Raw genomic sequence first — 12,091 nt, forward strand, 5'->3', positions numbered from 1 at the left:
TTTGGACTGTGGGAGGAAACCTGAGCACCCGGAGGAAACCCACGCAAAGATGGGGAGAACGTGCAAACTCCACAGAGTCAGTCGCCTGAGGCGGGAATTGAACCCGGGTCTCTGGCGCTGTGAGGCAGCAGTGTGAGGAAGAGGTATGTATATATTTTTGCAATCAGTGAGGAGTGTACTGCCTAGTGAAAAAGAAGCAAAGTTGTGAGCATGCTGGAGATCGGAAATAAAAACATAGCACTGAAAAAATCAGCAGAACTGAGAATCTATAGAGAGAGAAACAGAGCAAATGCTTTGAGTCCAATATGACTCTCCTTCAGAATTAGTATTGCATGGTGTTTCCTCCCGAGTACCAGAATAAAAGGACAGCACTGGTCGATGCAGATACCAGAGTCAGGAAGGGACAGCCATGTGATGGGAACTAATGACAAAAGAAAGAAAATGATTAGATCCTTAAGGTCAGTTTCAAGATCAAGGGGACAAGTGAATGCTCAGTACTTGTGTACATTCAAGGCTTTGATTGATAAGAATCTTGAGCACTAAAGGGAATCAAGGGATGTGGAGATAGGAATGGAACATGAAGTTGATGCAATTGTTACCTTACGATATTTCAAGGGCTCAATGGTTGTTTTGCCTACTCCTGCTCTCTTTTTTTAAGAAAAAAAGATGAAATGGGTCAACAGAAGCTGGTGTCAGTGGTACAGCATTTGGGGAAGTCAAAAAGGTTTTACAACCATTATGGAAAACCATTTCTGCCTCACAGCGCCAGGGACCCAGGTTCGATTCCCACCTCAGGCAACTGTCTGTGTGGAGTTTGCACATTCTCCCTGTGTCTGCATGGGTTTCCTCCTGATGCTTCAGTTTCCTCCAAATTCACCTAACCTGCACAATCCAAAGATGTGCAGTTTAGGTGAATTGGCCAAACTAAATTGCCAATACTGTTCAGGGATATGTTAGGTTAGGTGCATTAGTCAGGGCTAAATATAGGGTGGGGGAATGGGTCTAGGTGGGTTACTCTTCGGAGGGTCAGTGTGGACTTGCTGGGTCGAAGGGCCTGTTTCCACACCGTAGGGATTCTATGATTCTATGAAAAGAAACAATGAAATGTTAGATTTTAACATTGGAGGAGGAATAATTTCAGCGAGTTGAAAAATGATCTGGCCCAGGTTGGTTGCCAAATTGGAAGACAGCATAGTAAATTAACATTAGGAGGGAGGGTTCAGGTACAGAGTAGGGATTTCAAAAGCAAATGCAGCAGGACGGGGTGATGAGAAGGTCATCCACAGGGAGAGCTCTCCAGAAATAAAGAACTGAACAGAAAAAGGTTTATACTAAACCTATGCTTCATAATACTGGATAGAAGCTGAACATAAAATACAGAGAACATTAAGGAAGGAAGAAAGAGGGGAAAATATAGGGAACAGGAATAATTTAATAATTAGCATTATAAATGCTAGTCACAAAGGCTGATTAGGGATAGAATGGAGACCTTCCTTTGGAGGCAAAAGAGATGACTAACAAAAGTAGCAACAAAATAGGAGACAGTAACAATATTGGATGAGGTGAAAACAAATCAAGCAGAGTTACTTAAAACCTGGCACTATGTAAACAAGAAATAGCACGCAGTCTGGATAGGATGCATTCTCAATTTCCAAGGGAGCATGGGGTAGAAATTACAGAGATGTTGGCCATATTTTTTACATATTCTACAAAATTTAGAAAAGGTACTGCAGGACCAGAGGATTGCAAATGTTACACTGCTATTCAAATAGATAACCTAGAATTACAGGCCATTTAACTGTGCTACATCTCACCAGGGTACCATACTGAAAATTAAGTGCTGCTCCACCCGGAGTTGATACAAAAGTTAAAGATGTTATAAAAGCGCACAAAATTTCCCTAATTTATCTGTCTTTTAGACCTAGATTGATAGAAAGCATAAACCAGGTTTCTGTATGTACAAATTACTATTTAATACAAAGAAATAAATCCTAACTACAGCTAAACAGAACAGAAGATCAGTGATATGATGTCACCTGCCCTGACAGCCATAGGTGCACCTGTTCCCAGAGGCACAGTCACAGACATCAGATCGGCCTTCCTCAGAATGAACCCACGGAAAGCGACTGGCCCGGATGGAGTCTCTGGCTCCTGTGCTGACCAGTTGGCGGGAGTATTTGCAGACATCTTTAACCTCTTGTTACTATGATGTGAGGTCCTCATCTGCTTCAAAAAGGTCACTATCACACTCGATAGATCAGGCAATGTATCTTAATGACTACCGCCCAGCAGCTCTGACATATATAATTGTGAAATGCTTCAAGAGGTTAGTAACTGTACACGTGAACTCCAGCCTCCCACGTTGCCTTGATCCAATACAATTTGCCTATCATCACAATAGGTGCACGACAGGCACCATTTGGTTAAGTGGATTGACCTTGCTAATTTGCCTACAGTGTCCAGGGATGAGCATGTTAGGTGTAGCCACAGGAAAAAGGATTACAAGAATAGGGTAGGGGTGTGGGTCTGGGTAGAATGCTGTTCAGAATGTCGATGTGGAATTGATGTGCTGAATGGCCTGCTTCCACACTGCAGGGATTCAATGATTCTATCTCCCTGGCCATACATGTGTAACATCTGGATAACGATGGACACTTATGTCATACTCCTATTTATTAGCTTTGCCTTCAACACCATAATTCCAACAAAACACATCTCCAAACTCAGACCTAGGACTCTACTCCCATTTCTGTAACTGGATCCTCGACTTCCTGACCCACAGACTGCGAATACTAAGTTTAGGCAGCAATGCCTCCTCCACAATAATCCTCAACACGGGCACCCCACAATGTTATATACTTCAGCCCCTTACTATACTCCTTATACACCCACAATGCAACATCTCACATTAGTCCATCAACTCAAAGTCCTGCTGTACTCTGAGATAATCATCTTCACTGTCCATTACACTACTTATTTTAGCATCATTTGAAAACTTATTAATATACTTCATATACACAACAAAATGATTTATACAAATAACAAAAAACAATGGACCCAGCACTGATCTTTGTGGCACACCGCTGGTCACAGGCCTCCAGTGCAAAAAAGCAACCCTCTATCATCATCCACTGTTTCCTACCTTCAAGTTAATTTTGTATCCAATTGGCTAACTCCCCCTGGACCCCATGTTATCTAACCCTACTAAGCAGACTATCATGCAGAACCTTGTCAAAAGCTTTGTTGAAGTCCATACTGCCAACATCTATTGCTTTGCCTTTGTCAATTATTTTTGCATTTGAGCAATAGGAAGAGGCTGAATAAGCTGGGGCTTTTCTGATCCTGGAGTGTCAGAGGCTGAGGGGCATAGAGAGGGTGACTAGCCAAGGTCTTTTTCCTAGCGTGGGAGAGTCTAAATCTAGAGGGCACAGGTTTAAAGTAACAGGGGAAAGATTTAAAAGGGATCTGAGGGGTAACTTTCTCACATAGAGGATGGTGCGTGTATGCAACATGCTGCCAGAGGAAGTGGTAGAGGGGAGTACAATTACAACAATTAAAAAGTATATGAATAGGATGGGTTTAAGATGGATTTGGGCCAATTGCTGACAAATGGGACTAGTTAAGATTGGAATGTCTGGTCGGTGCAGATGAGTTGGATTGAAGGGTCTGTTTCCATGCTGCATGTCTACGTGACTGTGTGGCCAAATTCTCGGCTAAACATCTACAATAATGGGTGAGATCTCAAACAATGACGAGACCAAGTATAGGAAGGAGATAGACAGATTAATGGCATAGTGTAGTGTAAAGACAATAGTCTCTCCAACAATGCCAGCAAAATGATGGAGCTGGTCATCAACTTCAATAAGTGGAGTGGACACTCCCCTGTCTGTATCAATGGGGAAGAAATGGAAGTGGTCGAGAGCTTCAAGTTCCGAGGAATAAATATCACCAATGGTCCATCCATGTCGATGATACAGTCAAAAAAAGCACATCAACACCTCTGCTTTGGAAAAAATGCAGATGTAACCGGGTTGTTGTTATGGATGACTTCAACTTTCCCAATATTGACTGAAACCTCCTTAGTGAAGATGGTTTGGATGGAGCCATTTCAGTCAGGTGTGTTCAGGAAGGTTTCCTTACTCAGTATGTAGACAGGCCGACAAGGGGAGAGGCCATTTTGGATTTGGTACTCGGCAATGAGCCAGGACAGATGTCAGATCTCGTGGTGCAAGAACACTTTGGTGGCTGCCTCACATTTACCATAGCCATGGAGAGGGAAAGGAGCAGTTACTATGGGAAGATATTTAATTGGGGAAAAGGAAATTATGACACTATCAGACAGGAGTTGAGAAGTGCAGATTGGGAGCAACTGTTCCACAAAAAGGGCACAACAGACATATGGAAACTGTTTAAAGAGCAGTTGTTATGAGTGATGCATAAATTTGTTCCTCCGAAACAGGCAAGAAGGGGCAAGATTAAGGAGCCTTGGATGACGAGAACAGAGGAGCTTCTCATCAAAAGGAAGAAGGCAACTTATGTACAGGTGGAGGAAGCAAGGATCTAGCACAGCTTCAGAGGATTTCAGGTTTACTAGAAAGGAGCTCAAAAATGGACTGAGGAGAGGCCAGAGGAGCATGAAAAGGCTTGGTGGGAAAGATTAGGGAGAACCCAAAGGCATTTTACTCCTACACGAGGAATAAGAGAATGTCAGGGGGAAGGTAGGGCCGGTCAGAGATAGCACAGGGAACTTGTGCGTGGAATCTGAGCAGATGGGGGAAGCCCTAAATGAGTTTTTTGCTTCGGTTTTCACTAAGGAAAAAATACCTTGTTGCGAATGAGAACTTTGAGGAGACGGGAAACAGGCTTGAACAGATAGAGTTTGAGGAAGTTGACATGCTGGAAATTTTTTTAAGTCCCCAGAGCCAAACCAGATTTATCCTAGGTTGCTCCAGAAACCGAGAAAGGAGGTTGCTATGCCACTGGCGAAGATTTTTGCTTCCTCACTCTCCATGGGAGTCATAGCAGAAGATTAGAGAGAGGAGATAGTAGTTCCTCTTTTCAAGAAGGTTAATAGGGAAATGCTTGGCAATTACAGACCAGTCAGCCTTACATCTGTGGTCAGCAAGGTCTTGAAAAGAATTCTGAGGGATAGGATGTATGACTATTTGGAAAAGCATAGCTTGATTAAAAGCACTCAGCATGGTTATGAGAGGGGCAGGTCATGTCTCACAAATTTTATTGAGTTCTTTGAGGAGGTGACGAGACAGGTCGACGAAGGTCAAACAGTGGATGTGGTGTATATGGACTTCAAGGCATTTGACAAGGTTCCCCCCATGGTAGGCTCATTCATAAAGCCAGGAAGTATGGGATACAGAGAGATCTGGCAGTCTAGATTCAGAATTGATTGGCTGACAGAAGGCAGAAAGTGGTTGTCGATGGAAAGTATTCTGCCTGGAGGTGAGTAGTTTCCCACAGGGCTCTGTCCTTGGGCCTCTGCTCTTTGTAGTTTTTACAAATGACTTGGATGCGGTTGAGGGATGGGTTCGTATATTTGCTAATGACACAAAGGTTGGAGGTGCCGTTGATAGTATTACGGCTGTTGCAGGCTGCAGCACGACACTGACAGGATGCAGAGTTGGGCTGAGCAATGGCAGCTGGAGTTCAATCTGGATAAATGTGAAGTGATGCATTTTGGAAGATCGAACTTGAATGCTGAATATAGGATTAAAGACAGGATTCTTGACAGTGTGGAGGAACAGTGGGATCGTGATGTTCAAGTGCATAGATCCCTCAAAGTTGCCACCCAAGTGGATAGCGTTTTTAAGAAAGCATGTGTGTTTGGCTTTCATTATCAGGGGCATCAGGGTTAAGAGAAGCGAGGTTTTGTTGTAGCTGTACAAAACCCTGGTGAGACCACATTTGGAATATTGTGTCCAGTTCTGGTCACCCTATTATAGGAAAGACATGGAGGCTTTGGTGAGGGTGAAAAGAAGGTTTACCAAGATGTTGCCTGAACTGGAGGGCTTGTCTTATGAAGAGAGGTTGACTAAGCTTGGACTTTTCTCTCTGGAGAGGAGAACTGACATGATCGAGGTGTACAAGGCAATGAAAGGTATGGATAGAGTCAATAGCCGGAGACTTTTCCCCAGGGCAGGACTGACTGCCACGTGGGGTCATAGTTTTAAGATATTAGGAGGAAGGTATAGAGGAGACGTCAGAGGTAGGTTCTTTCCGCAAAGAGATGTGAACGCATGGAATGCATTGCCAACAGTGTGGTGGAAGCAGAGACATTAGGGACATTTAAGCGACTGCTGGACATGCACATGGACAGCAGTGAATTGAGGGGTGCATGGGTTAGGTTATTTTATTCTAGAACTGAAAATGTGTTGCTGGAAAAGCAAAGCAGGTCAGGCAGCATCCAAGGAGCAGGAGAATTGACGTTTCGTGCAAGAGCCCTTCTTCAGGAAGGGAAAAGGGCTCATGCCCGAAACGTCAATTCTCCTGCTCCTTGGATGTTGCCTGACCTGCTGCGCTTTTCCAGCAACACATTTTCAGCTCTGATCTCCAGCATCTGCAGTCCTCACTTTCTCCTATTTTATTCTAGATTCAGATTAATCCTCGGCACAACATCGTAGACCAAAGGGCCTGTTCTTTGCTGTACTTTTCTATGTTCCTCAGGAGAATAAGGAAATTCAACATGTTGCACAATGACTCTTACTGAATTTTATAGGTGCACCAGAGAAAGCATTCTATCCAGTTGCATCACAGTGTGGTATGGCAACTGCTCTGCACAAGACTGCAAATGATAGTTGTGAATGCAGTCCAATCAATCACGAAAACCAGCTTTACTTCCACTGACTCAGTCTATGCTTTCTACTACTTCGGAAAGCAGACATCATAATCAAAGAACCCTCCACACCCTGGTTATAACTCTTCCACCCTCTTCCATTGGGTAGAAGCTACAAAGTACGATTTTCCTGCACCTCAGATGCTGCCTGGCCTGCTGTACACTTCCAGCACAACTCTAATCTTGACACTAATCTCCAGCGTCTGCAGTCCTTACTTTCGCTTAGAAGATACAAAAGTTTGAAAACACATAACAACAGATTTAATACAGCTTCTTCCCTGCTGTTATCAGACTTATGAAGTGAACTCTCATATATTAGAGCTGATCTTCCTCGGCATCTTTCATGAAGCTGTAACACTATATCCTGCATTCTATTTTACTAACCTGATATACTTAAGCAAGATATGATTTGGCTGGTTAGCACAAAGATTTGAAAAGGACATTAAGGGTAACTTTCTCACACAGAAAGTGGTGTGTGTATAAAACAAGCTGTTAAGAGGATGTGGTAGAGGGGTGTGTACAATTACAACATTTAAAAAGGCATCTGGATGGGTATATGAATAGGAACTGTATCTCAGTACACTTGGCATTAAAGAATCAAGAATCAAATCAAAACAATTTGGAACAGTCAACAAATAACTTTGCTAGTTAAACTCTAAACCTTATAAACTCCCCTTCTACATACACACAGACAAACAGAAAATACATGGGTGTTATGAGCAGAGAGAAAGACTGTGAAAACAATGCAGTGGTCCTTGCTCAGAGTTTGCTGAGATGATTCTTGCACTGATCGAAATACTGCTTCCTGACCTTCCTTGTCCAGATCCTTTCGCCTTTTTACAGGAGATACAAGTTGACTGTTTCACACTTTTAAAAGATTGTTAAGGATGTTTAATTGAAGTCTCACATTACAGCAACTAATGAAAGAAAAAATACACTGGCTTCCTTCAGCTTGACAGTGTTTCTTACTGCAGAAAACCGAGCTTTTGAGTTTGCGAAGATGATAGCTTCTCCTTATCTTGTTCACAGCCCCAAAATTTTAGCTGGCAATCTCAATTGTTGGCAAATAGAAGTTCCATGTCATCAATAACTGGTCACTAGCTCAGACCAATCAGCTACACGCTGCCAACTGAATCTTCACTTATACACAGCTTTTCAAAAAGTGCAGCAACTCATCAGCCTTGAATTCAAAGCAGTTCTTTTCCCATTTCAGTTTGCAATTAAAAATGTAAAAAACAAAAAGACACTATCTTAACAACTGGGACAAAATATATTGACACTTGCAAAAATTTAGGACAATAAATTACCCGACATGGGGTATCAAAGGCTAATCATTGTCACTAAACACCTGATTTGGTCTCTTTGATGAAGTTAATACATGAGTTTCTGTGGATGATACAGCTGATGTTTGGTATACGAACCGTTAAACATTTTTTAATGAAGTACCACCAATCAGATATATCATCAAAATAAAAGTCTACAATATTAACATGAAAGCAAAAATAGCTAAGCCACCAGAAAGAGCGCACATTGGTGAAAGGTTATGTCTTGGGCTCGAGAGAAAAATACAATGGTGCCCCCTAGAGTTTATCATTGGGACTACTCTCTCATAATAAAAAAATAACTAATATATAAAACATAATTTCAATAGGTGCAGAAGACAACACTTAAGAAAAAGAATAAAAAGTAATGAAGATACTAAGACTTTAAACAGTACATATTGATGAAATGTGCAGACACGTGGCAGTTAAAATATAACAGGAATTTTAATATATTTGGTAGGAAGAATAGCTGGGGCAATATAAACTATTTGTACAATTTGAAAAAGATAGCTTAGGAATCTGGCTATTTATCTACATCAACATTCAAATGGTGCCTAGGCAAGTTGAGAAGTCTATTAAAAAACGTACAGCATCCTGAACTTCATAAAAAAGCCAGAGCAAGGTCTCAAGGCAAGGTGATTATGGTAAACCTTTATAAAATAAGGGTTGGCCCTCAGCTGCAGCTATATGTTCAGTTCTCAACACATAAGGAAGAATGTCAAGGACTTAGTGAGGATGCAAAACTGAGTTATGAGAATAGTACAATAAAATAAAGAACTGCAGAATTGGAAATCTGAAATAAAACAGAATTGCTGAAGAAATTTTTTGAAACACTTTTTTTCCCTTAGATGCTGCCAGACCTGCTGAATTTCCCCAGTAATTTCTGTTTTTGTACGAGAACCTTGCCACGAATATAGGGCTCAATTGTATAGAGGTGTTGTTGAAGCTTGGATTATTCTTTAAAGTGGAGAGGGTTAAAAATTTGACAGATGTTCATAATCATCAAGCATAATTTTGTGAAGAGTAAGGAAGGAAAGAAACTAATTCCAGAAGCAAAATGAACAGTAACCATTGGCACAGATTTGAATTTGCAAAAGAGCCAGACAGGAGATGAGAGGAGGGGTTGGAAGAGAGCTACATGGCAAGTTTTTAATGATATGCATTGCAATGTAACAAAAAAGATAGTGGAGGAAAATTCAATTGCAACTTTCAGAAGTGAAATGGATAAATACTTGAGAGAAAATATTTAGTGGGTTTTGAAGGACCAAATCAGTGGGACTGCACAGACAGAACTTTCAAATAGCTGGCATGGGCTACAAAACTTTGTACTTTTCAACTTACCAACTGGTATCGCCTGAACTTGTTACAATTTGGTTATCATCCAGAAAACGACAACACGATAAGTAACCTGTAGAGAAAAATAAAACAAACATTAACAGTTTGCTTTCATGGTATTCATAATTGGTTCTAAAATATCTGCAATTAATTCTAGCTTTCGATCTGATATACATTTTCATGTAAAACAGTAGAGAAAATATTCACAAGTTGTTTCCAAAAGAAGCAGCTCAATGCAAGAGGACAAATATAATAAATATATTTGCAAATTACTGCGAATGCTGGATATTGGAAATAAAAACAGAAAATGTTGAAGAAACTCCAGCAGGTCTGGCAGCATCTATGGAGACAGAAAGGATGACATGAAGGACTTAAAATATAATCAAGTAAGTATGCCATTATTATTATTTTTACCAGTTTTCATCTCTTAATTCTAACTATTGAGTCCATAGATAACATTCAAACATTGATGATGTTCCAGCAGAATAAGAACCATAGCACAGGCTATCTAAGTTTGCACCAAAAGGTTTCATCTGGAAATTAACAACTGCTTTTAAGAGGTCAAAACCATATTCCTCCTCCTCTAGTAAAAAAGAATTTAATCCCATTTTAAAAAAAGCCTAATTATTCATGCCTTGGAACATGGACCACTAAACCTTTCTTGTCGGAATAAATCTAGCTTTAAGAAATTTGCACAGGATGCCATCCTAAAGCAATCTTCCTTCCTTCTCTATATACGTTTTCAATACATTAATGCCCTTCTCAGTGTAAAGTGCCTTGTCAGAATAAACCCCAATAGTGCTTTTAATGTGAAATGGCCAATCATCTATGCATGATTAAGTTATTACATAAATCAAAGGAATTCTGATATTTGGTTAGCCTCTTTATTTTCACACTGCAGTAATGAAAACTGCTACTGATAAGAAAAAGACTTGAGAGTAGACAAGACAATACATTAAGCCTGTGTTTGCTGTCACCGACACAAGTGCTATGCTCTTCGTTAAATTGTGCGTGCGCAGCTTTTGGTGGGGAGGTGGGGACGTTGCAGGTCCAAAGGCTGGAAGGGTGAGAAGTCCAGGCACTAAGTGTTCAGATGTTGGAGATGGGATGGTAAGAGGGAGATTGGGGGTTAGTGAAACATCAGGATCTGGGAGAGAACTAAAGGAAGACGAGCCATGGAGAGTAGGGAAGGGAGCGCAAATTCTCCCGGAACCCCCAGCTCAACCCAATTCTGCTCCAGGGTTCTCATTGTCATTGGCCCCTCCACCCCGGGTCCCGGAGCGGGAAAGCCAGACTCTCAGTATAGTGCAACGTATCTTGCTGCAGCTGAGTGCCAGTGAAGAGTGGACTGAAAGCTGGAACCAAATGTGACAGTTGTTGGACTGGGGCCTGGCACCAGCTGACAGACCACATGCTGAGCTGCTGCTCTCTGAAATTCTTTGCCAGTCTATAATGTAAATACTTTAACTCTGTTAGAACTATTTTATTTCTAACTTATTTTTCAGACACTAAGGAATGCTACTACTTTTCTTTTTTAATCCTCTTTTGTATCCAAGACTTATACCTAGATACTTGTACCTAAGGTAGCGCCATTAAACTCAGCCATTGTAAAAACCTTTCAATGTACTCCTGCACTGGAGTAGATGCGATTCTATTCTATTCATCCCCACACCCCTCCCCACCACTGAAGCCCAGTTCAAAATTGTATGCTTCTCTGCACTTATGCAGTAATGCATTTGTGCATGCCATCATATGTAAAGTCTACATTTCATGTCAGTGCTTGGAGCTCTGCATTGTTGAATGAACATGCATGCATAGCTGCCTGCAGTTTTGGAATCAGAGAATATTGCATAAATTAATGACTTCATGAACTTCCATAACAAAGTATATGATAGCTTTATGTTTGATATGACTTTATATTTGATATCCAGCAGATCGTTTTGCAACTTTTTTTCTTTTTCTTCCTTGCTTTAAGGCACCAACTCTTTTTGTTGTCAGTTTCACAAGCGCGTTCCCCAGTGCTTTAACCAGAAAGTTGGTGTATTGCTCAATCTCATCATCATAATGGAGTCAACTCTTGACATTACTCAACATCCATACTTTGAAGGAACAATTATTCGTTATAGAGCAGGAAGATGAATCCTGACCAGTGTTTCCCCCTCCAAGCAGAAGCAGTAATTTAACCAACTCGAATACTTTTATTCACCTTGGCTACTTCAAAACTAGGAACTTCAAAGTTGTATAACATATCTACATACCATTTTCTTATAAGTGGAGATGAATATCTCCTTCCTTGTCTATTAACTACCCCCACATCACCAGGATTTCCTATCATGAACTGGGTTGTTCTACTACTCAGTCCCCAGTATCACATATCTTGCTCCTCCTTTTCCTTAGTTGACAATCAACAACCCCTTTGTCTGCCTACCTTTATTTATTTCTTTTTCTCATTGAGCGCCACCTCCAGCTATCCACTCACTCCTCCCTACCCTTATTCCCCATCATCAGCAGAAATACCACCTTTTCCAACCCGCATCTAATGCTGGAGGCGGGTCACTGGACTTGAAACATTAACTGTTATCATCCC

The 12,091-nt window shown here is 41.1% G+C and overlaps 1 protein-coding gene across 2 annotated transcripts in view; it reads right to left on the reverse strand.

Moving 5' to 3' along the window:
* Positions 1 to 12,091, reverse strand: part of LOC122555940 (guanine nucleotide-binding protein subunit beta-4) — an 88,028-nt gene that overhangs the window by 22,208 nt on the left and 53,729 nt on the right. For both annotated transcript variants that reach the window (XM_043702235.1, XM_043702234.1), the window contains exon 7: positions 9,511 to 9,577. In XM_043702235.1, coding sequence (XP_043558170.1) covers positions 9,511 to 9,577 — 67 coding nt within the window. The remainder of the gene's footprint in view (positions 1 to 9,510; positions 9,578 to 12,091) is intronic.

Source organism: Chiloscyllium plagiosum, chromosome 13 (genome assembly GCF_004010195.1).
Source record: "Chiloscyllium plagiosum isolate BGI_BamShark_2017 chromosome 13, ASM401019v2, whole genome shotgun sequence".
NCBI classification, from domain to species: Eukaryota; Metazoa; Chordata; class Chondrichthyes; order Orectolobiformes; family Hemiscylliidae; genus Chiloscyllium; species Chiloscyllium plagiosum.